A 26118-nucleotide genomic window follows, 5' to 3' on the forward strand; every position below is an offset into this window, starting at 1 on the left:
CCCCCCAAGCAATTGTATGGGAATGTGACAAAAACACCAATACTGTGAACATTTCTTTCAGTGCTTCTACTAATTTCACCATTTCAAGATAGCCACGCAAATGACATATAGCAGTGATCCTGCTGATTACAATGATGTCTGTCTCTTCACTGTGCGACAACTCAGAGAGCTAGAAGCCAGAGTCACAAAAAAGCATTCGCAAAATCATAAAGTATGTCTACGTTTTTGTGATTAAAAGTTATATTCCAGCTGCAAAAAACACTGCTAAAGGCTTTTCGTATGACTCTGCATCGGTTTGAAATTAATCAAGGGCGCTCCCATTTCTTTACATGAAGAGGAAGGGGCTTCTAGGTTGGAGGTAGGACGACTGACCATATGTAATCTTTGTGTTTACTTCGCTCTGGATCGTCATTGGTGGTTGATATGGTAAATTTGAGCATGATATTCAATTCCCTAGACTCTGATTGGTCAATAGAAGTGTCAGTCATGAGAATTGAGCCATTGGTTGTCGTGATATTCTCCTTTGAGTTTCACCAAAGGCGATGAATGAGTCAAGACTGTTGTATTTGCATTTAGTGATATTTCAGTGAAACTAAATTAGTTTTTCAGACCGGTAGCCGAGAAAGGTCAAATGGCGCATATGGTGCCAAAATGTGACAAAAAAGGCATAATTTATGAGTCTGCCTGGACATATATCTTTATTTTGAAACTTTTGTAGCAATCTCACTGTTTTTTGTGTCATAGGTGACCAAAATTATTCATACACCCAGTAGATATAATAAGATATAACACATCTATTATTGTATGTCATTTTCGCACAGGAGGCAGAAACAGTGTAGGTTAAAGTGTAGGTGGTGAGTGGGAAATAAAATAAACAAATCTGCCTATAATCAAGTATGTGAATATACAACACTTGACGCATATCTTTTAAATAATCGCAATTCTTTATTTGTTGCTCTTCATCAGAAATTTGACATCAGCTGATTACAGAGAGGGGACAGGGGTAAATATGCTGAAATGGTACACATACTGTACATAAAAAACACAATAAATTACTTCATAAAATAAAGGATTTTAGTCAGAAGTTAATATTTACCACATCAGTACCTAAAAATAATTTAGCGCTACTGGACTTGTTTGGACTTACAAATGGCTCATCACCCTTTCAGTAGTTGCTGTTTGGTTTCATCCTCGGACGCTTTGTCATACAGTACATTTTAGTGACGACTATTTTCATTTGTGGGGGGAGCAGAAAAGGTTTTGTAGTGCAGCAGGGCAGAGCAAGAGATTGCAAATGTTTTCTATATTAGCCTGGCATCTGAAAACACATCAACCAGAAGACTTAAAGTGACTCCAGGTCCTGTTTTGTTTTAGGTCTCTGATGACTAAAGCACATAAATTAACTTGCCTCTGGAGGCTGAGCATTCGCCTGTCGGGGGGGCAAAAGTGCATTTCAGCTTGCTTTATTAGGTCAAGATAGGTCATTTGAATTGTTTCATTGCTGGAGTAATACATTGGTGAAATGGTAATCAGCAGGTTCTGCTCCTTGTGTGGTCTCATTCGTTGACTACTTTCTTAGGCACAGAAAAACAAGGCACCTCTAGCATTTTGAAGCGTTAACACTGTAGAGAGCAGCAAATTATACACAGTAGCATCCAGGTCTCATTTTTTTTCTGCACACTCAAGCAAATGGTTCCATTCTTGTTCCTGTGAAACAGGTCTTGACACGCAAATACAATTCATTCTCTTTTTAGACATTCATTGTGTTATTAAAATGTGCTTTTCCTCATAAATTAAACTAAATCTTACATTCTGACACAGACCTCAGGGAAACTTCACAAATGAGTGGGTTTGTGAGATGCGAGTCGAAGCTAATTTGTTTTCACGGTGGCAACAAAACAGTGTGAGAGAAAAACAAAATAAAAATACCTTCTCATTTCAATAAATAATGAGAGCTTTGTCAAACAAAGAGGTAATTCCATGTAAAAATAAAAATGAGTGGAAGAAATAAATAAATAAAACATTCAAAGCTACATGTTAATCACCTTCTTTTACCACCTGAGAAGATCTTTAGGTTCCTGGGCTGTATCCTGATCCTGGACTGTGCGTTGGGCGGTGGAATGTTTTTACGAATAAAGGTCGAAGGACAGTGAGCAGGGAAGTCGGTGCTAAGGAGGTGTAGGTAGATAGGTAGGGTGGTGGTGGTGGAGCTTGACCTCGGGGAAGGTGAAAAGGAGTAGGGGGGGAGGGAGAAGTGCGTTCTTGGCTCGGGGTGGGGTGTTGGGGAAGATATTGCAGGAAGTGGTGGTGTGTTCCTCAGTCTGTCTGCCCTGAACTGTCTTCCCTGTCTCACCTGCTCCAGGCATGAAGAGAGCATCAGCTAACACTTAGCTGCGCAAAGCCGATCAACTTCACCTCATCAGGGATCTCGTCGTCATCGCAGCCGGATGCCTGTAGAAAGAGTAAGACGGTGAGAGAATCGCTCAATAAGAGCAGGCAGATGAAAATTCTGAAAGACGATGTAGTTCAATATTTCATTCTCTTTGGACAAACAATCACGCCAAGAGTTGACTGTACAACCGTGCTGCTGCTGTGTAAATAACCTGCTTCTGTAGTGGATGGCAATTTGCACAATACTGTACATGTAACTGTATATTCTATAGCCATATTTATATTTATATTACACTCAATTCCATTTTATTCTGCCCTAGATTTAGATTATATATTCTCTTTTTATTTATTTTATTTTTTTTATTGTTTATACCGAGCATCTTGCAGAGCTGAAAACAAAATAACATTGCCCTGTGCAACCTGTGTTGTGCAATGACAATAAAGGATATTTTATCCTGTTTTATGTTTCTGGGTCTCCTGGTAATGGTAAAGTCCAATATTCAACGATTTTACAGCAGCCAGTCACTAACTTTGTCCACCTGCATTTGGCAGATTTATGGATGATGATACAGGTACGCCTGTATAAGGTGGATTTCTAGAGGAAACTGATGAGAGGTGAAGAGTGAACAGTTTTGGTCGTAAACTGAGAGCAGAAAAGCTCATCAGAGCTGCAGCAAAGAGCCGAGTAGGCTGACAGACGCCTGTTAATTCATCACTCCAACCAACTCTTTTTACACTGCGCCTCATTTATGCGATCAACTAATCATTTCAAAACACTAAAGCTTCTAGCCTTGTGCAAACCTCGATCTTAGTTTCCTCTAAGAAAGAGGAACCAATGTAGGTCAGATGTAGATCGCTGTTATTTGAATACATTTTTTTCACATGTAATGTAAACATCACACAGTATTTTGTACTACAGTATATGAGCTACTGGACACATCCTCATTCTTTCATTTGTTTTTCATCTGGTGCTGTTTCTACTGGTTTGGGCGAATTACAGTAAAATAAATCTCAAGTCTGCAGCATACAAATAGAGTAGAGGATATTTTTCAAATGTGCAAGAAATTTTGAGATTGCAGCCTGGAAAAAAAAAAGCTCTTTCTTGTCGTAACATGACAGTGTCCTTGAGGTAGAGAAAGAAATCAGACTTTTGAGTGAAAGAGCTTTTACACAAGCCGAGCTCCCCGATATTACCCCCGGTGAAGTGTAACGCTGAAAGGAGGAGAGGCCCTTTCACCAAACACTCGCTCGTCTTATGTTCTTCTGGCTGAATTGGATCAAATCCCTTTAGCCCATTGATTTTAGAAACCAATGATTAAGAAATGCTTGTAAACCAATCAGACTGTAGGAAAAAGCACAATATCTGACTTCCAGCACCTCATCTAATCTCAGTGCTGACAGCAGTGTGCATTTAGATTTGTCGGAGTGCTCGCTAAAAATTAATTTTTCGTCGTTCAGCTGTTCTCAAGAGTATGAATGAGCGACCTAACACATGCTGGCCTCCACAATTCATCCCTTATCTGGAAGAGACACTCCAACACTCGGGCTCTGTGGTAGACTAATCAACATGGAGGCACTGTTATTCAAACAGGTCAGTTTTTGTGAGTGCAAAGTCTACAGTGATCTCTTGCTCGGTTCAGTCATAAAGCTGCAACAGTGACACCCACTCCATAAATTGTCTGCATAAAGTGTTATGAATTGTTCCCCCTGCGTGGGCAATTACTCTCACTCCCTGGGTTTTGTGACACTGCCCTCGTAACTCTTTGTTTGGAAAGGCAGAGTTGAGCCGCGGAGAGGATTTTGTACGGCCTGCAGTGGAGCAGAGCTAACATATGGAAATGAAAGCGCACCCATATATCCACATGGCATGACCAGCTGAGCCTTCACTGTGACTCTCAGGAGATTTGCCCACCTGCAATACTTGTAGCTGCTGATAACGCAAACACGTCAGAAAGGTCAGTGCTACAAAGCACCGCGACCCCAAAGCACAGATGTTGTTTACCCACAATGACAAAAACTCATTAAAATGTAATTTAAATGTAATTTACATATTCTGGCAAATCCAGATTGACTATTTTGTTTCCTTATTATCACGTTCTAACATATAAACATCACAAACAGACTTTTTCTAATGTAGATAGTTTGGAGGTAATGTGTTTTTTGTCCTGATCTTAGTAATGTATAACAAATAAACACTGAACTGGATGAAGTTAAAAGACTTGAATCGAGATCTGGTTTATTCATGCTACAGCTGTGAAACTGAACCTCACACAAAGGATGCCACGATAATTACTGGCCATTGCTCATTAGTATTTTTATAATTATAGGATTCTGTAGCCTTCCATTGCACTTCACTCCTCCACCAATCTGCTTCCTCAAACAATTTCTTTGTGTAACAGAGTGAAAACCTTTAGAGACACATGCTGGTTCATGTTGGAGCCATTTGTGTTGTTTGTGTCCCTCCTAATATCCCCAGCTTTCCCATTCTTCACCAAACCTTTCATCCAACGAGCTGTTTACGGCCGGACACTGTCGGGCACGACAAAGCCTGGGTGGCTTGCATTCACCATCAATCATCTGCAAACTCACCAGCTTAAAGGTCAAAACTTTGTAGGTGGTTGGGTCATCTACAATCTTTTGAAGGTTAGCAGCAACTGCAAGGACAAAAGGAGAACAAGAGTGTGCAAATAAGAACAACAAACTAGTTTGGAAAATTTCGTAAATGTGCAAAGTTGATATAATTGCATGATTACACCAATGCCCTCTAAGTGATGTTTGACGCATAGGTCTTCAACATGGGGGCCACGACCCCTAAGGAGTCCATGGAGATACTGCCAGGGGGTTGCAACATCTTTGGTTGATCAGACACTACACATATATATATATATATATATTTTGCCCTCCTCAAACACCCTACTGTTACACATGTACACGATATTTGAACCTGTGTACTATTTGATTAGCTTGATATTGAACGCAAAGTGATAAAAAATAATGTATATTTATATACAGCACTATGCCGAATTTAATATAGAACACATATAGTAGGTAGGAGGTCCCTACTTAATCTCTCCACCAGTTTGGCCTGAAAAACGTTGAAGACCTCTGGTTTAAAGTAAATGTACAAACAACATAATTTACATTTACATTTACAAGAATGAAAAGCTGTAATATTACCAACTACAACATCGTGGCCGTTGACCAGACCGGCAGAGAACAGCTCCTGGGAGACGCCGTCAGCAGTGTCTTGAGGGAAGAACATGACAAATATTGGACCTGCAACATTCCACTTAGCAGGTAATTACATTAGATTACAAATTGGATGCTATCCTATCCCACACACACGACATTATTAGACGTTATCACAAAGGCAATAGCGTCTTCTAAATTCATTTAGGCTGAGCCCTTACCTCGCCCAGGAGTAAATTCAAACCGGATGTCATTCAGCTCCTTTCTGGAGTTTCTGAAAGAAAACACAAGTTGGTGTGAATGCACGAGCAGATTTACATGTGTTGCCGCTCCCGCTCAAATGGAGATGGTGGCACAGTGCAGAGATGAAAATTGCTTGGACTTTTTTTTTTTTCTTATTTGCAATTGAAGGAGAAGCCTCCCCGCTGTTACAAATATGCAGTCATGCCGTTATTCTGACTCACTGCCTCTCAAGTAACAGTCATTTTGTTGAGTCTATCGGGTTTCTCATACCATCACCAAAATAGATCAGAAACCCGGCCACTCCGCCAGTAGTCAAACAGCTTCTCTGTTTAGCTTCATCTTTCCCTTTCATGTCTTTGCTAGTAATAGAGGTTGCATCCCAATCACTTAAATATATCAGAGCCGCCACTCAAACAATATTTAGAATATTAAAGAGACATGCAAACTATAATAATGATTTAAAATTAGACTGTGGTCGATCTCTCTTACTTGGTCGGCTGTGGTTATTCGTTACACTTACACACACTCTTATAATAACTAACTAACCAGACGAATTCATTTGTTTACCATTATTTCCCATAATTCTCCATAACTGCCTTTCCAGTCCCACTTTGTTCACTAATTACAATAAAGATTGACGAGCTGTGCACTGACGTCTAAACACTCTGTCGACGTTAGAAATTGATTCTGGTTTTGTCACCACCGGCCAGTTTCTCATAATAAACACGGTAATTTGATCTATTGTTACTGTAAAACAGTAGATTTCCGAGCTAGGGGTGTTAATGATTGATGGTAATGACTTTAGGCCATTTAACTGACACAATAATCGCAAGTGAGTCGTCAGGAAAAAGCAATGGATATTATACTGAGCTGAATTTTCTCTCACTTTGCGATGACGCTTTGAATGACACACACTGCGGTAAAAAAAAAAAAAAAACATTAAAGCACAGCACCAGTGGGAAAAATGTGTTACACTAAATGAAGAGCCTAAAGAGAGTGTGCAGAGGATATGTCTGAGTAGTTTTCCACACACAGAGCTGAATAAAGGTAACAGATGTTTAGCAGCTTTCCTGCTTGCATCATACCTGCAGCATCTACTGAAATATACTGTGAGGTTAAAACGAGCACATGAAAACCCTTTTAGCTAAATCATCACATAAGGAACTGCAGGAAACCTTTGAATTTCCATCTGTGTATGTTAAGAATTTGATCTCCTATTCTGTAATACTGTGTAGATAACTGTAAGTGTGACTTGAATGCTAATTTATATGATGAGACAACTTCAATAAATCAGAAACTCTGACATTTGGTCAGCAGCCATAGGTGCATCTAGTCCATACTTTGACCAAGCACCTCTAAAAATGAGAGTTGAAAAAACAGTTTGTTTGTTTTTAAATTCTGGTATATTCTAAACCCAAACAAGCATATACACTACCAGTCACATGTCTGGGTACACCTTCTCATTTAATGGTCTTTATTTTCATCACTATTTATTTAGCACATATGGAAAAAAGTGGGAAATAATTCAAAACATGTTTTATATTTTAGATTCTTCCAAACAGCCACCCTTTGTTTTGCTTTGGTCTCTACATGCGTGGTTCCCACCGTGAAGCACGGAGGAGGAGGTGTGATGGCGTAGGGGGGTGCTTTGCTGGCGACACCGTTGGGGATTTATTCAAAAGTGAAGGCGCACTGAAGCAGCCTTGCTACCACAGCATCCTCCAGCGACATGCCTTCTCATCCGGTTTGCGTTTAGCTGGACCATCATTAATTTTTCAACAGGACAACGACCCCAAACACTCCTCCGAGCTGTGTAAGGGCTATTTGATTAAGAAGGAGAGTGATGGAAGGCTGCGCTGCGTGACCTGGCCTCCACAGTCACCCGACCTAAACCCAATTGAGATGGTTTGAGACGAGATGGACCCCAGGGTGAAGGCGAAAGGGTCAACAAGTGCTTAACATCTCTGGAAACTCATTCAAGGCTGTTGGAAAACCCTTTCTGGTGACTGCCTCAGAAAGCACATATATAATTCCATGTATCTTGCTTATATTTGATGACTTCAGTATCTATATACAATGTAGAAGGTAGTAAAAGTAAAGAAAAAAACATCAAACTTCTGCCGGTGTATAGTTTGGTAGTGTATATCCTACTAGTATTAAACTGCAATAATAAGATGTAACCTTCAACCTCATTCGAGCATCAGCTTACACTGATTTGCATCATATTCACAAGAAGTCTGTCTTTAAAATGTGTTTTCCACAGTGGAGTAGCTGCCTCCTGGTGAAGACAGGACCCAACAGAGCTACCTCCGTAAAAAAAAACAAAAAAAAACGATGGTTGCTGGAGATTCATTAGTTTGCGGCGTAGTTAATAAAAATCACTCGACTAGACCTCAACCCTCATTTTAGATGAGATTAGAGCCATAAGTCAGCGCTCACGCAGCTAAAGACACATCTGTAACGAGTTGAGACCACATAAAATAGCGTGAGCCAGTACTTGCTATCAATTAGCTGTTTTATTTTGCACATCTTGCAGCAGACGGATATAAACAACATCTCGTTTCCCAGCAGAGGAAGCACAGGGTGTGCGTTTCCAAGGCTGATGAGGCAACACGCATGTCAGATGATTATAAAACTGTCCAAATGAAATGTGCCTAAAATCTGTCTCCTTGTTAGAAAGCCAACAGAGATTGTTTCACTCACTTAAACCTTTTTTTTTGCGCGTTACTATCAAGATTTAATGTTTGAGTGTATGAACCCAGGCTGGACAACATTCAACATGCTAAGGAATATCTGGAAGGCAAAAACCTTGCCACTCAGGACCAAGCTACAAATCTTCAACTCAAACGTAAAGACCACTCTGCTCTACAGCTCAGAAACCTGGAAAGCCACCACCACTATACTCAGTGAGGCGCAGACCTCCATTAACCGGCGCCTCAGACGCCTCCTGAGAATAAACTGGCCCAACAACATCTCGCCAACGGCAACCTGTGGGAACTCACCAAACAAGACATGATATAAATTCAAATCCGGGGGAGGAAATGGAAGTGGAACAGTCACACACTCAGAAGAAAGAAATCAATCACAAAACAGGCGCTGACGTGGAACCCACAGGGAAAGAGGAAGACTGAGAAGAATCTCAGAACAGGAGATGAAGAAGTAGGGCCGTCCTGGCAACATTCAACCAGAGTGAATGGATGAGCTTCATGGATGACCTATGTTCTTCTGGGAATTTAAAGGCCTAAGTAAGTGAGTAAGTATAAACCCACGGCAAGTCTATTCCGCAATAATCTGAAAAACGTTAAGTATAATCATAACTTGGAAACACTGTTTATTCACTAATCAAGGAAGCTTTGGGATTTCATAAACATTTCAAACGTGAAAGAGTTTGGTGATGAAATCTCAAGTGTAATCCATTAAAATTATTCCAGTGTGCGTCACTGTAGCTCAGCATCGTTGGCTGTCAGAGAGCTTACCCACAGCAGAGCCAAATCGAATTTATAGATAAGAAAATGCAAATGCGCTACACACCACTGAGGCCAGGGACAACAGACAGGCCTCCTAAACAGCTGAGACGATTTTTTACAGGCATTGTATACTTTAATACGCGTAAACGTTTAGAGACACACAGATAGCACACAGTATACGTCTGAGGAGAATTCACTGTGAAAAATTATAGCTAACGTTTACCAAAGGACTGTAGCTCCGGTGATGAAATTCATGTTGATTATTTAAAATGAGGTTAAACATATAAATAGACTGAAACTAGCGTCTGAAACTAAGTTAATTAACTGTAACCTTGTCTTCAAGTCAGTGCAAAATACACATGGCCAAAAGTATTACATTTTTATAAAGAAAAATAAATCCATCGTGGAGAATACAGTTCATTATTATTTAACTACTCAGTAAATATTTACTTGAAAAATGGGAGCAACTTCAGGTGCCTGTGCAGTCTGCAGGTGAAGCTGAGTGCAAAGAGGACCCATGCGTAGGGCACCAGAGGCAGGTTGAAAAACAGTAAGCAAGCTTTTAACAAAACAACAATTCAAAGGCACAGGATCCAAAAGTAGAATTACTGTCTCCCGGTTGTATGTCTCAACAACCACTCAAGTTGCCTTGGTCCATATCTGCCCTGACTCAAATAACCGTAGTGACAACTTTTGAAGAATTCAATAAAAGTGTTTTTAAAGAACCGTATGATGATACAGTGACCTCTGGGATACAAACTGTCATCACTTTATCATTTTTTTTGTTTGTTTGTTTTTAAATATAATTGCTAAGGAATGGGCCAAAACATGTGTTTTAAGGTTTAATTTTTGACCACCAACCTCTAATTGGATCGTCCCCTCGTCCATGAGGACATGCGTGTCATAATGCTTGTGACTGGAGTCATAAAAATTGGGGCATGTGAAGGGAAGTGGAAAACAAGGAGCAGACTGAGGCTGGACACAAAGCACAACAAACTAAAAAGGTGCAAGAAGCTCAAGTGAGAATCACACAGCACACAGACAGAGCTTGGCATCTAAAACTAAACAACTAAAAGAGGGCTACACACAGAACTTAAATAAGACAGGGGGAGTAAATTAAGGTAGAGAAGTGATCACAAGTGCGGGAAACACAAGGGCAAGGAGTAAAACCAACAGAGACCCACTATGTGATTGATTAAAGAAATAAAACATGGTCTAGTGGATAAAGGATTATTTTGTCTTATCTAATCTCTTGTATGGATCAAAATCAACCGACAAGAAGTTCACAAACAGTAAACCCGTCTTCGGGCTTATAGCTTACGAACACTATATCCACATCTATCTGAAATTTCACCATCAAGAGGATTTTCCAGAAGCTAAGCTGACATTTGTCAACTTCGAGCTGCGCCTTATAAACGCGAGGCTTTAGAAATAACAAGCAAATGTCACCTCTGGACTTAACTACTCAGTGAAATCAATTTAGTAAAGCTCCAATGACATTGCACCAAGAACAGTCAAACATTATAGGCATTTCCCTTTTGAACTGCTGACTTGCCTGTTCCTGCTCCAGAGGCAATGACATTACCATAAACTCATGCTAATCAGCCGAAAGACCTGTCTGGGCCGAGAAAGGAGACCAAATGTTTGTTTTGCTCTTTCAAATGCTGTTACTGTTGTAACAACTGGGAATAAGATCACAGAGATAATTGAGTTTTTTTTTTTAAATAAATAAAAACTACTATTTTAAATCTACAAACAGACAGATAAAAACGAACAGCTTTACATTAATGTTCCAAATAAAGCCTCTATCGAATCACCCCGCTAAAATGCGCTGCTTCTTATGGAGCCTTATACGATTTGCGAAGGCCATAAATATCTTTCATTCTGCCTCCACAACACAGGAGCGCTGCCAAAAGAAATCCCAAAATATGAAGGCAGTCTCTCATCTTATAAAACCTTCTGTGCTGATTCACTTTAAAACACACCAGCCAAAACCTCCACAACTGTGATGCAAGTTACTCAGTCACAACCGGAGCCTGTTCTTATCCCAAAAATTCACATTTAATAGGAAGCAAACTGTGCGTAATGACGTCTGCTCTTCAGATGTGGACACATTTGTTGATAAAACCAGAAACAAAGGGGCTTGATATTATTTGATCTTCAAAGAGCTGTTGCGTTAAATTTCAGATAATGTTCTGTCAAGTGTATGTTTTTGTAGTTTAAGGAATGTAAAGCATAAAACAAAAATCCAATCATTAACACATGATCATGTCAAAGAACAGGGCATTAGGGAACATAAAAGAGCTTTTCAAACCTGCATGTTTCAGAGAAAGGAAAATGTCACGAAGCCTTTGGCCTCACATCTAAGAGGGCTTCCATCCCACGTTTACATCCCTAATACAATAATTCCCGCCGACAAACCAGAGAAACGACCTGACAGCCGAATGCCACGACCACATTAAATACGGGGAGCGCACTTCTCTATGGAAATTAAATCATTTGCTGCACGACTCTGCTTTGACACATTTTACCAGCACGTTGGCTGCATTTGCATGTAATAAGAGCTGCAGTGAACGCCGCAATTGTACTACCGGCAACCAGATCTAATCACATCTGAGCTAAGGCAAACAAACAATCATTAGACCCGTGAATAGATGATGAAAGTGAAGAAAAAGCCAAAAGCTTCAAAGAACAGCAGATGTGTTTTCATTTCCAGGTTGGGATAATGACTTGGCGGCTAACCTGTAAACGGTTAGCAGCCACCTGTTGTATCTAGACAACAGTTTTGTTAGTACGCACAGACTAAAATGCCTTTTTTTTTTTTTTGTTCCCGTGCTATGCTCAGTGCCTGGGGGGAGACCTTCAGATGTCTATTCAAGCAAGGGTGTGCTCAGCAACCGGCTCATCAGGGAGCTCCTGGCAGACTTTCAACTGTCCAAAAATGCACAATTGGCTGTCTGTTGCTGCTGCTGCAGCCTCTCACTCTGGTTCTTTTTTTTTTTTTTTTTTTTTTTTATGTGCGTTTGCATCCTGAGTAGGACGAACAAAGAAGTGAAAGAACAAAATGCATTATGACATACCCCGAACGCAACTGAGCATCCACCCTGAATATAGTTGTTTCATAAGAGGACGGATCTACATGGTTGATGGTTCTGTTCGGTGGCTGAATCACAAGCCTCTGCGTCGTTACTAAAACATTTTCCTCAACAGCGGCGTCCTGAATAACGCAGCAAAGACGGCTGCGGTGCTATAAGTGCAACCGGTCTCAGGGAGGGAAGACTGCAAGGAGCAATGGCGTGTGACACCTCTCAATACGACGAGAGCGGTGAGAGAAAGATAACACCAGATACCCTCTGTAGCAGGTACACATCGCTCTTTTACTAGCTTGCCTGTATCGGACAAAGTGAAGTGATAACAGATCTGTGAATATGGTCTTGAAAACACATTTCAAATATCAGTTTAGACCTGTGTGTGTGTGTGTGTGCGTGTGTGTGCATGTGTGGGGTGGTGGTTGTGGTGTTATTGTCGAGAAAATATAGCAGCCAGTCTCACCTTAGCCGTAGTACCATGTTCACAGCGCCTTCAAAGAATCTCGTACCCTCATATGGTTCAACCTGTATGAGAAAATATCTTGTGATGAAGCAGACAACAGTGATCGCATGCAAAAAAAAAAAAGAAAATGTTTCTTAAACTATGTCCCTGCAGAGACAAATGTTCTGCTAACTGCAAGACGAACACATAGTGACTGTGTGGGCGTTTATGTTGAAAAACGTCTTCCACTTAGTGGAGGAAAAGTTGTAAGGGAAAAGAAAAAGGAACAATACATAAAGGTACACTGTGTTGAGGTCCATCACTGTTATCAATACCATATTACAAATGGGCTCTTTATGTGGCAAAGAATGGCTATTATGGATAAGAAATGACCGCTGAGTAGCTGTCAGAGAGAATTGCAAGACTACACCTCAAACTGCTTTGGCTCATTTTCAAAATGACAACAGGCTCGGAAAATGGGCTACAATGGCAGCGAGTCTTCAGATGAGATACAACCAGCCGCTGAACTGGCACTGTCAGGCAGGCGGCCATTTACTCTGAGTTATTACTGCTGAGAGCATCCCTCCAGGAGACATTCTCACATGTTCACACACGCCCACCGACACACACGCGCGCACACAGACCGACAGACACACACCGACATACATGAAAAGCAAGCAAGCGCAGGCATGTACGCAGACGCACGCGGACACACAATCGCGGTGGAATCAAGGTCACGGAATCGTGATAAATTAGCGCTGCCGGTGAATCCCTCACCTGGGGATGCTGAATAGACAAGCCATCAATAGGGATATTGTTGGCATTCTCCTCATTCTGGGAGGAACAAAATGAGAGGCATAATTGCGTAAATGCTATTACATCGTCGGTAAATATCACATCAGAGCTCGTCTTATAAAAACAACAGAGGAAAGCCAGTTTGAAACATTCAACGAGGAGCAATCTGCCGGTTTTTGTCTGCTTTGATGAAGCTGCATGAAAATGTGTCGAGTGAAATAAACATTCATAACTGAGTTCATGATTCTTACACAAACAGCTGCCCACGAGGGCCAGTTAACTACATTGCCAAATCTAGTCCCGCTGCCAAATTGTCAAATTATACAGAAGCCAGTTTTTCTGTGGAAACTTTCCTCTTCAGCATAATACAAAATATATATATATATAATTAAAATTTTTAATTGCAGGCTAAAAGCGGACTATGAGAGGAATAGCTAACTTACATCTTTGGCCTCATCTTTGACCCTTCGTGACTGGAGGGAAAAAGAAATCAGACACATGATCACATTCATGCACAGTGTGGTATTAATGTTGTACTTTCTAATGTCAGTAAACCCTCATTTTGACACAATTTTATATGAACATTTCTCAAGGTACAACTGCAGAAAAGTAACAAATATGAGATCATTGAATCAAACTAAAAGAACACCTATGTGAAAACATCTATAAGCAACAGCTTATTTCTTAAATCACGGCTGTTGTAAGAATATAATTTATTGCATCAGACGTTAATGCTGGGCATCTCCATCAAAGGGCTCTTTGATCATAGTTATCTACTTCCTCCTGCCTGGAATCCTTACAGCTATCTTCCAGCTCATTACAGTGACGTCTTGACAGACTCCCTCAGAGATAAGCCATCTGCTATTCAAAAAAATTAACCGGTAAGGGAGTGAAGGAACATACAGCGTCTGAGACAGAAGGTGAGGTTACAAAGGTTTGATCTGTAGGTTAGACATGACATGCAACACCTTAATAACTGAGATTTTTGAGTGTCCATGCATTATGCGGTTGTAGATTTGATCCAAAATACATTGAATAAAGGCATAAAGCTCATGTACCTGAAGAGTAAATGTGAGTGAATACACTTGTGCCTGTGTGTGAGGAGCCTCACCTACCCTGCCCTGATTCACCGCTGCCTTGCCCTCCTCGCTGCCCTCGTCCAGCTCGTCATCGCTCCACTCCCAGTCTCCGTCCTCCGTCTTGTGCAAGTGGCCACTGGAGCCCGGGACTCTCCTCACCTGGAGCGTCACAACATACACGCGTACGCATTTAATGTTATGGAAATCATTCGATTGGGTGTCTCTATTTGCACAGGCGCTTTACATAATTCCATTAGGATTCACCGGCCTTTTGAATGAGGGGATGCACTCACCGGCCACTTCATTAGGTACAGCAGTGGAACCAACCGCATTTTAATCTAAGTCCTACATTCATGATGGGCACGGTATTCAGTGGTTGTTTAGAATAACTACCGATTTGGTTTGTAGTCCTATTGGATTGTATTGTAGTCTGACATGTTTCTATTATTTTGGCAAACCCGTTGTGGACAATAAGCTAAATAATATGAAACATTTGAGTTTAAGTCGATGCAGTTTAGCAGCTCCACAAACTACATTCTCCAAAGTGAACACAGAGTTCAGTTACACAATCACTTCTACATAAACTAGACATTTTAACATTATGAAGCTGAGGTTTAGTGCAGGTCTGTTCACTGGAGTGCCTAATGAAATGACCAGTAAGTGTAGACTTGGGAGGATATAATTCATTTAGGGGCATAAAATCTTGGCTGTACAAGCCAGTTAGCCTGTTGTTGAATATGTCCGGGCTATTAGGTTGGAAATGACATTGTGTTTTATAAAGGTCGTTTTCACAGCAACAGCGTTTGAAAAACGATCAAAACACATTATTTTTACAGCGTGATGCGCTGAATATAAAAAGGGAAACTTTTATTTAATATGTTGTTTGTTTGTTTTTTTTTAAAAAAAAAAGGACGGATCAGTAGGTGACACTGTAGCCTGAATTAGTGAAAATACATTTCATTTACAGTCATTAAAAAATAATATGTAATAATAACAGGAAAAATGTGTTGTTATATTGAGACATGGAGCGGTTGTTGCATGTAGACATTTCATCAGTTCAGTGAGTCCGCTTCGGATACAGCACAAAGAATGCAAATGAAAAAGCTAAAAATGTATCCAGCCTAACAAAGCAGATACACACAAGTATGGTGGCGTCACTGGCAAAGCCTGCAATCTGTTGCAGATCTACAGTCAGGGGAAAGCGTGTAAGACAAGCAACACGTCACTAGTCTAGCAGTGTGAGATAAGATAGAAGAGCACCGCAGTGTTACAGAAGAGAAACCACACAAAACTGTAAAGCCACTAGCACCGGGGGTCACATCAAATCCTCTGATCTAGGCAACGTCAAAGTTTAGGAAGCGCTACCATTCTGGTGGTGTCGGGTTTATTCTCCAAACCTGACATAGAACCAAGGCTCCCCCAGCTCTGCTCAGGGTCCTTGAGCAAAACAGATACAGATGAATGCACTCAGCAGCCACGCACGATCACCCAACACATCACAACGTCACCTGATATGAATGTAGAAAAATCCTAATATAGTCTAAGTAGGAGCATAAACACTTAATGGTCAGATTGTCTAAGAACTGATGAAAGACCTGTTGTCTTTAATTTAAGCAGCCATGCAGAACTCAATCAGTATTCCACTATCATTTGTGCCACAGACCACTTTTTATTATGTAACAAATCAATGATGATTCAAGACCGCAACTGGTTGTAAGCCACTAATGTGTAATCTTTAAACAATGAATGCCTGCTATTTCCTCATTTGCAAGCCGCGTTGTGTGTGTCAGAGTGCCCTCTGCTGGCCATCCAACTCAAATGTACCTACACTTTATTCTGCATGACTTAACATTATCTTCATTTGACATTCGTACACACAAAGCCTCCACAAATCCTTGTTTGTCTGTAACGCAACAGGCAAGTTCCTGTATCGCTCACTTCCTTCCATTTTTGAGTCCCTCTCTCTCCATTCATTAGTTAAACTATGTCCCATTAAAATTACTTTGCCGGTGACAGAATCTGCCACCAGATTCTCATTCGCTGAAGTATGTAAAAGGAGAAGTCAGGTGCCTTTGGAAACCCGTTTAAAGGGCGCCATCTGCTTTTGTACCTGAACCATCTGTATTTGTGTCCTTGGAGGAGAATCGCAGTAGTTTTTCATGATTACCACACAGGACAAAAACAAAAAAAGAAAAAGTACCCCAAGATAGAGAGGCGCAAAAGGGCAAAAGAAAAGTCAATAGATTTAAGGTGGCTGTGAACAGAGAGGAGAGCAACAAGGAGGTTCAGGAGTGAATTACACAATATATGAAAGAGAGAGAGGCTGCTGCGGTCACAGAGGTCACAGTATCCTGGGATGACAGCGTTTCTGAATTACTGCTTGTCTCTGCAAGCTTTGGCTGATGTTGCTGAGTTTATAATGCACATGACTCTGTTCAGCACAAAAGAACAAGGACGTTTGCTCTGCAGCTCGCACATTTCCCCGACCAAAGCTATCAAGTGAATCATACCAGGACTGCATCTGTTTTACATGTTTAACACGACTCCAGACATAAAAAAAACAAACAAACACCATTCACGTTGTAGCGTATTTAAAATTACGTCTTGTAGAATTTGTGTGTAAGCGACTGCAAATACAACCTAAACTGGAAAGTGCATTAACAAATCAATCATATCCACTTAACTGTGAGCACCTTGTCGTCCTTTGTTATGACTGACACTTCACATTAACTATCAACAACCCTGAACAACACCGTGTCAGTCCCCCATGGCTTCCTCGCTCTCTATTGACACCCTGCACTGGTCGTGCGTAATTACAACGTCACACACAGTAATGGACGTGCGATCTACTCTGTCCTCCGCTTACTCCCAACCACGCCAGTGAATTTCCACCCCCTCCACGCGGGCCACTCTGCCTTCTGGCAAAAAGCCCTCTGTTCCCACTCCTGTGATGCCCATCCAGGCGGAGTGTCACATGAAGCCAATATCAGCTGTGCCTGAAAAGTGCACTTCCTCTCTGTAAACTGTGGCCAGTGCGCAGCAGAGCGAGAAAAACGTTGTCCTTTCTGCTGCCTAATGTTCACAATTCGTTTAGTCCTGTTTGTCCTCAGTGCGACACGCGGACCACTAACGCAAGGCTCATTACGTGCACGGCGCTCGACTCTCAGCGGGCCCATATTTTTACGTGACCTACAGAGCAGGGTACAAAGAGGTGCCCAAGAAAGTCAAAGTGCACGGCTCGTGTTGACTGTAAATGCACCACTCCGGTGGAGGGAGACACTTCAGTCAGCCCCTGCCATAATTTACTCATGTTTAGTCAATAGTTGAGTTATTTTACAGGGAATGTTTCTGTAAACATACCTTCTTCGCTCTCTGGGAAATCTTTGGTGCACGACACAAAAGCTTTTCTACCAGGTATTCTTTGTTCTGCAAGAGAAAAAAAGAGAGAAATGAATCAAATCGGGCAAATTTAATAAACGTGATAATGAGTCACAAACAGCTTGGGTTGTATTTTTCAAAGATGTTGAAATATTTTTTTAAAAAATCAATAGGGTTGGTGGAACAGAAAAAGCTGTAGGAAAATTAAAACCATACTACTAGGCTGTGGGTATCATTTATTATTCATTATCAACCCTTTATAGGGCACTCATTAAAATATTTGGAAATTCAAAATTTCAACCCTTGACTGAAGAAGTGCTATATAATGCTATATTTTTAACTACTGAATTATTGCATCAACAAAATGCCCCAGTAGACAGTATTGCAATTCTGTGCCCACAGGCACACCCCCATTTTTTACTTTTGTGAAATTTTTCTATTTTTTTTTTTCATTTTCATGAAGAAAATCAAGGTCAATGAATTTAACATATATGGTTCCTTCCACTTAAGTAATAAATAAATGTAAGCGTGTATTTAGACCATTACAACATAAGTTCTGAGGTCAACATACACATTATCACATTATTATGAACCCTAATAAAACAGTTAAGCTCAGCGTTCATGCAGAGATGGACCTAGCAGACCACATTTAACCCACATTTAAGATACGGTTCCTCACCCAATAAACGGTTATGAACAAGGTCTTCCTCCTCTAAATAGTTTTTTAACAAATTTTCCAGAATCTAAATCAAACAGATGAATAAAGTATCTATTCTAATCTAATTATTAAAGCACATGTCTGTAAAATTTCCCAGATGTCAAAGTTATTGGAGAGAGGTCATCTGTAAATAATCTAAAGTTATTTGGTTCTAACTCACTCAATTAAGATGAAATGGAGAGCTTAAAGATGTCATAGTTTTGATAAATGTTGTACCCTTACGTGAACTGAATTGCCTGATGTAGCCAAGTGAGGATTACTATCATTAACAAATAAATTCAGCACACACAGCTGAGTCATTGTTGGACTTGGCACGAAGTCACAAGAATAACACTAATAACAAAGGCAAACAAAGATGTCGAGCCAAATATTTGAGATGAGACAAATACCTTGGCCTTTTGGAAGAATTTACACTTCAAAAGCTCTGCAGCTGTAGGCCTAGAGGTAACACACAAAAAAAGTACAATTGCAAAAAAATACCACAACACAGCACTGTGAATTTAATAATCAAGGATCGGGTCCCTTATTATTGACCACTAATTGCATCAGATCACGTTAGTTAAATATTTATTTGATATATATAGGGAACGTGTCGCTCACCTTTTGGCAGGTTCCTTCTGAAGGCACATAGTTATTAGCTTTCTAAATGACTTGCCATATTTTTTTAACATTTCCTTGTCCTCGACACCCGTCTCTAGAGTGGGTGGATCGTTCTGTAGGGTAAGCATTAAAACCTGAAAAGACAAAAATAAGGATCAAAACCACCCACAAGTTGATAGCAGATGGAGAAAAGAATTCACATCAGGGAATATGGAAATGTTGTGGAAAGTAGAGGCAAGCTTCTGTCTTCTTCTGTATTTACCAATACAGGACTTTATGGCCACAGTTTTCTTCTTCTCTTGGTCAGTGTAATTTACAGAATGACATTGAACTGAATAAAAACATACAGAACACTCACCTTCATGGGGGGGTACCGGTGATATGGGGCAGAGCCCGTCGCTAACTCTATGGCTGTAATTCCAAAACTCCATATATCTGCTTTGAAATCATAGCCTCGAACCTGTGGGCACAGAATTGCAATACTGTCTACTGGGGCATTTTGTTGATGCAATAATTCAGTAGTTAAAAATATAGCATTACATAGAGGTTGACTAACAACAACAAGACACAAACTCAGGCAAACACATTTGCCAGCATACTGTATGAAAGAAACAATGTCACCAGCACCTGTCTTTGCACAGCTACACACAGACTCACCTGTTCCATCACCTCTGGTGCCATCCAGCATGGCGTGCCAACAAAGGTCTTTCGAACTTTGTTCCTAGTCATATCACCCCCAGTGGCCAGAAATGCACTCACGCCAAAATCTGTAAATAAAAGAAATATAAATAAACAAGGCGTAATTGATTGAGAACATTTTTGCTGTGTTAAATGTTTGCGTTTAAAACACAGTTATTTGCCAGCAAGACCAGCGGATAAAGCATGAGTGCCTTCTCTCGAGGACGACCCTCAAGCAGGATTGCATTTTTTTAATCAGAGCCATCTATTAAATCCTTCCTGGCTCGGCCAGTCTTCCAAGATGGTTAGTTTCGGGTGAAACGGCCGACATAAATCTCCACCACATCCTGCGTGACCGCAAGACGGCATAGATTCAGGGTCATTACAGGTGGCGCCCCGACCAGGTAATAAGGAAACTGGAAGAAGTCCCAGACAGCATTGGAAGTCTTGGCAAAGCCCTTTCAGCTCGTCCACTTCATCGCTGCAGGGCAATCACTGCAGAACTGACCCACGCGGGACAGGACATTAGTCTTGGCCCCAGGAAATTACAGGTCAGTGAGAGCAGACTACAACAAGTGGTAGGGTTCCCCACTGACATCACTACGACATTGAGACCTTGCATCACTCTGAGGTCGATAGCTGAGAAGTACGTCTTTTTAATTGTGCTGACGCTTGAAGGGGAAAGACGACATTCATGACGGACTGCGGTATGACGGCAAAGTACTGTACAACAATTTATAAAGCTGAAGTGGTTGCTTTATGGGGCCTCTCCGTGAAACACTTCCTGACTTCACGTCAGCAAAAGTCAAAAAAAGGTCTTTATGACGAACAGAAAAGGGAAGTTTTGGGCTCTGGCTGTGAAGAAGTAGGGAACCGAGAACCCACGCAGTTGAGCCTCGCCGCTCTACAACCAGCTGACTGTCCAAGTCCAGCTGGAGGCAGCAACAGGGGGACGTCTATGGCCCCTGCTTCACTACTGTGATCAACTCTGGGATGAGAAGGTGCAAAATATCAGCGAGGTGTGCTCCGGTTGGTACACAGGCACCAGCTGAGGTGTGACGGGGAGTTTTCAGTATCAACAGTAATTTGTCCATTTCAGATGCTGGATAGTAAATATTTTCATTTTTGCTGTCTATTGTGTTACTATTAGACTTGTGAAGGGAGCAGGGCACACACGCCTCGGTGATAAGCTGAACGCTGTTCATGGGCACATTGAAAAACATAGTCAAAGTTAATGGAGCCCAAGACTGAAGTGGCTAAATGGAACAGATAGATAGATAGATAGATAGATAGATAGATAGATAGATAGATAGATAGATAGATAGATAGATAGATAGATAGATAGATATAGATAGATAGATAGATCAACCAACATATATATACGTACAGTATATGCACTGAGTTTCAACCCAACAACAGTGTAATACTACAGCAGTCATATCATGTTCAACAAACCTGCAATCTGAACAGATCCGTCTTCTCCCAGTAGTATGTTCCCAGCTTTCACATCCCTGAGGTCAAGAAAACAATAATGCAGTCAAACAACAGGGTCATGTGGGGCGGCATTGATTCTTCCATCCGTGCTAATGAGTCCCAGTGCCCATCGAACCTGCCCAAGGGCCTGATAGAGTTAAGCCCGGCTCTCACCGACCTTGAAATCCAGGAAGTGGGAAGGTCAGAAGAGCTGAGCTGCAGCCCAACGAATGTGCATATTTTAATTCGTTTCACTCCTCAGCGAACTGTAAGACGACTGCTGGACATGTGCACTGTGTGCATCCGTGGCACCTCTGTACCAAGATGCGTTCATTACGCCGTCCACCATCCGTATATTTGCACTACAGCTGTCTGCGATACCTTTGCACAATATTGTACAAGCACTATAGACTTACATTTTGTACTTGTGCACATACCGTCTATATTTACATTTACTATTCTATAGTATGACACGAATGGTAAAAGTGGGGTTTTAGCAACTGACATATTAATAGACGTAGTAAGTGACACCTCTGCATGTGCTGTATGTAGCACAAAGGGACACACAAGTGTGTCTTTATTAATACATTGTGGAAGTGAGAATAAAGATGACTTAAATCCTGAATTTTTGCTTCCTTATAACAGATTGACATTTAAACTTGACATGGACTTTAGTTTCCTTACAACATAAAATAAAACGTAACGACAAATTAAAAAAAAAAATGCTACCTGTGAATCTGTCCATTTCTGTGCAGATAGTCAAGGCCCTCGAGAACTTCTTTTAGTATAGTGGCAATAATGGGCTCGTCCAAGGCTCGGTTTTTGTCCTCTTCTTTGCTCGCGTGCTTGATTATATCCAGCATGGAGCCTAAAAAGAAAGCAAAAGCAGTTGGTTAATCCTCATTACATATACAAGAGGAACACAGCATTGTCACATTATGATAGTAGCTACCTCTTCCACAGCCACTGCACAATTTACCAGAAATGTAGTGTACAGATTGCATATGGCAGTATTGATGGCGTACAATAACAACATTACTGTTATCTTATATATCCTATATTTATATGCAAGCTTTATTTTCTCTGTATCTTGTTCTAATGCTGCTGTGTCACACCGACTTTCTCCTGCGAGGGATCAATAAAGGAGCATCTAAAGCTTATCTTTAGAAATAAAAACTATCAAATTTGTCATATTTAACACATTTTCAATCATATATTAACATAGCTTCATACTGTGACTTTAATCAGTGTAGTCAGAGAACAACGAGTGCATTCTGAACTACTTTCTTTTTTTTTTTTTTAATTTGAGCTACATGTTGATTACAACACAGATATTCATTCCCCTTATCAGTAGATAAGGCATCAAAAATTAATTTACAGTGTTCTATCATCACTTTGGCATTACTGCATTATTAATCCACCGTGAGACGCGGTACAAGCGAAGCTTACCTCCACTCAGAAGCTTCATGACTAACCAAAGTTCATCTTTGACGACAAATGAGGTGTAGTAGGTGACAACATTGGGGTGGCTGCACTGGCTCATGGCTTGAATTTCTTTCTGTTGGTGGAGACAGACGATCAGATCATTTGTTATTTCATTATAATCTGCGAGAAGCACAGCATACACCTCAACAAAACAGATGATACCTGATTAAAATCAACAAACTGCATTAATTGTACTTCACAGAACATTATGGATCAGGGGGAAAGTAGTTGCATTAGAGTGTTGAGTGTTGAAAACCGTGAAAAAATAGCCCGTATTTATTGTACACACCAATAGCTCATCCATGCTGGTCTGGCATTTTTCCAGGTTGATTCTCTTTATGGCCACGCGCTCCTGTCTGGGGGTACAGAGGGCCGCCTGCACCACAGCTGTGGCCCCGCTTCCTGGAACCACAACAGAGCAATGACAACGGGAACCAAGAGGGACTCACACACACACAGCTGGGAGACTCTCACACTCAGCATCACTCCGTGGCTTTGCCGTGCACCCATCTGACATGCTGTTTCTCAGTTTTTATTTCATGCGCCGTGGCTGGAATATTAGGCCGACACACAAGCTGACTCAGAGCGTGACACGTTTTTTTTTTTTTCTTTTTACACAACATGTTGTTTACTTGATTCATTACAAATCAGGCCATGCTGTGGAGTAGTGGATCACACCAGGATGCTGTAACACACAAGCATATTGCTCGCCAACTGTTAGCGGCAGATAAGGCAAAGTGAAGACTATGTCGGCCTACGGGATGATAATGAGTGGGGAGAGGGGTGGTCTCGCAGCTCATCACAGTGAGCAGCTGTGGGGGCTATTTCTTATCGCTAATGATATGGCTTGTCAGCTGATCTGCACAGCACAAACATCTGCCAAAAATATTCGCACAACTTCCTTTTGTACCTTCGCAGTACATTCGAGATTACTGCTATTGTTTTTGTTTTGTTTTTTATTATTATTATTAATAATAATAATAATTACTAGCAGAAACACAAAAAATCAACATTGTGTGACTAATGCAGGCAGTTTTTAAAACTTTTTTTACTGTCATTAAAAAGAAAAATCATACAGTAAAACTACTTCATAAATCAACAAATGGAATCTCCACAGGCTTCACAGTAATACGCATGGAGTTAATTGAAATTTAATAATAAAGAAAACATGCATAATAGGCTGACTAAGTATGTTTTATAGTAAACAATGCTTAACAACTGAGTGAGCATGTCTAGTCTGCTGCCTTTCATGTGTGACTTTTGTTCCAGTTAGAGCTAAAAGAACAATCTAAAAGTGTAGAAAACTTCACCAACTCATAATGAAACATCATGCATCCAGATTTTGCAAAATGAGAATTTGCTTCTTTTATCCTACCAAGTGAATTTCTTGAGTGTCTGAACAAATAAGAGTATATCAACATGTTGAATGGGAAAACAGAGCAACGGAGAAAATATTAGTATCGTGTATCACTTCTTAATTAGGTCAAGCTAACATTTGAAGTCGTTCTAAAAATGACCATCGTATAGTTGCTATTATTATTATTATTGTTAACTGCAAGTCCATTTTATTCATGAACCACATGTAAAAACGAGAAATGCTCGCCAAAAGTGCTGCACAAAAAAGAGCTGATGCGCGATTATCACGGTGAGAATATAGCTTTGACATTGCTTACTTGACAGGATGTGTTTGCCTCTTTAAATTATGTCTATTAGCAGATAGCGCAGCTTAAACAACGCATCGTGGGTCTTAACACAGCCACAGGCAGCCTCTGTGATTTTTTTTTTTTTTTTAGGAAAGGCTAATAAACTGGACACGTGCCATAAACTGGCACCGCTGGAGTGGGTCTCTCCTTATCCACGCAGCTGAAATGAAAGGCCACTTTAACAGAAGTGACATTTTAAAAGCCCGGCAGTGCATACATTTCCACTCATTCCGCTGCGTCTGAGTCACCGACACATCTGCTGTAAACCGGTAGTCCTCAAATGTTAACATCCGCATTGCAAAGCACGGCACACGAGAAGGAAAAAAAAAAAAAAAAAAAAGCCGGTAGGCCCCTCGTCGTCATTCACAACTGATAACCCTCAGCGGGGTGCCCTTCTCTCCGTGACCGTACGCCGCGTCCGTGGCATCTATACGAACCTATGACTTCCTGCAGCTCGTACGACTCCCTGGTAATTGGCCAGCTGGTTGTCAGCGTTGGTTGCGGGTGTTGGGCTGGAGCCGTGGATTCGCCTTGATCCGCCATGATGATGATGGTGGTGATGCTGCTGCTGCTGCGCTAGTTAGCAGCCTCTCTCACGGACTGACGGGCAGACAGAGAGAGACAGGGGGAGATAGAGGCAGAAAGAGAGGGGAGGGAGAGTCAAATGTGACCTCTCCTCCTCCTCCTCCTCCTCCTCCTCCTTGGTGCGAGTGTCAGCTGCAGCAGAGCAAACCACCGACACCACGGCGCGCGACCCGGAAAATAACGGACCCGCACTCACTCATTACATCAATACCCCTGACATGTAGGAGGTTTGACTAGAAACAGGAAGACCTCGGTTGAAACTATTTATTTAATCATTCTCATAGCTCTCCGAAATGTTTTTTTTTAATCATACGTTTTCTTTAATTCAACTGAAGCTAATAGAAGGTAAAGGAATTGTCCCTGGAGCCGACTAAATACTATCGCATTGTGTTAATACTTTGTGTGACACGTACTTGTGACGATTTTAATGTGTCACGGGAGGCTGTGCTAATACTGGCCAGTAGATGGCGCCTTCACACCAACATGAAGATGTACGGTCCAAGTGTGTTAAGCTGTTTTTATTTAATTTATAATATAATATAAAGCACTTAAATATACATGATAGCAGAAAGGTAGAAAAGCCTATCTAGACTTTTATAATATAATACGAGATAGTGTTTATTCGTGTTTTGAGTTGTAATTTGAATGGCCTGATTGTTTTTATTGTTGATTGTTTTTAATTTAAATAAACATATCATGGAGCAACAGCGTTTTGCTAATGTACTCTTATACATTATGTTTTCATGGAGGTTTTGATATTCACGCCATATTGTTTTTGAGACGTGTATCTAATTTTTAATTGA

General features: G+C 40.9%; 1 protein-coding gene across 3 annotated transcripts; it reads right to left on the bottom strand.

Moving 5' to 3' along the window:
- Positions 1-925: 925 nt before the first annotated feature.
- stk39 (serine threonine kinase 39) lies at positions 926-25911 on the bottom strand. 3 transcript variants are annotated; one of them, XM_047600987.1, is made up of 18 exons: positions 25168-25902; positions 23317-23429; positions 22992-23100; positions 22272-22410; positions 21525-21580; positions 20049-20158; positions 19750-19851; positions 19392-19525; positions 19181-19229; positions 18056-18121; positions 14732-14854; positions 14060-14089; positions 13599-13655; positions 12843-12904; positions 5802-5854; positions 5569-5637; positions 4981-5045; positions 926-2451 (listed from the first exon to the last, which is right to left on the bottom strand). In XM_047600987.1, exons 1-18 carry the CDS (start codon positions 25271-25273, stop codon positions 2377-2379), a joined length of 1518 nt encoding a protein of 505 aa, XP_047456943.1. In that variant the 5' UTR covers positions 25274-25902; the 3' UTR covers positions 926-2376. The 3 variants fall into 3 exon arrangements, with proteins under 3 accessions (XP_047456943.1, XP_047456944.1, XP_047456945.1); XM_047600988.1 differs by lacking the exon at positions 13599-13655 and having other exon boundaries at positions 25168-25911; XM_047600989.1 differs by lacking the exons at positions 13599-13655; positions 14060-14089 and having other exon boundaries at positions 25168-25910.
- Between the last annotated feature and the right edge of the window lie 207 nt (positions 25912-26118).

Source organism: Mugil cephalus, chromosome 12 (assembly GCF_022458985.1).
Source record: "Mugil cephalus isolate CIBA_MC_2020 chromosome 12, CIBA_Mcephalus_1.1, whole genome shotgun sequence".
Classification (NCBI taxonomy): domain Eukaryota; kingdom Metazoa; phylum Chordata; class Actinopteri; order Mugiliformes; family Mugilidae; genus Mugil; species Mugil cephalus.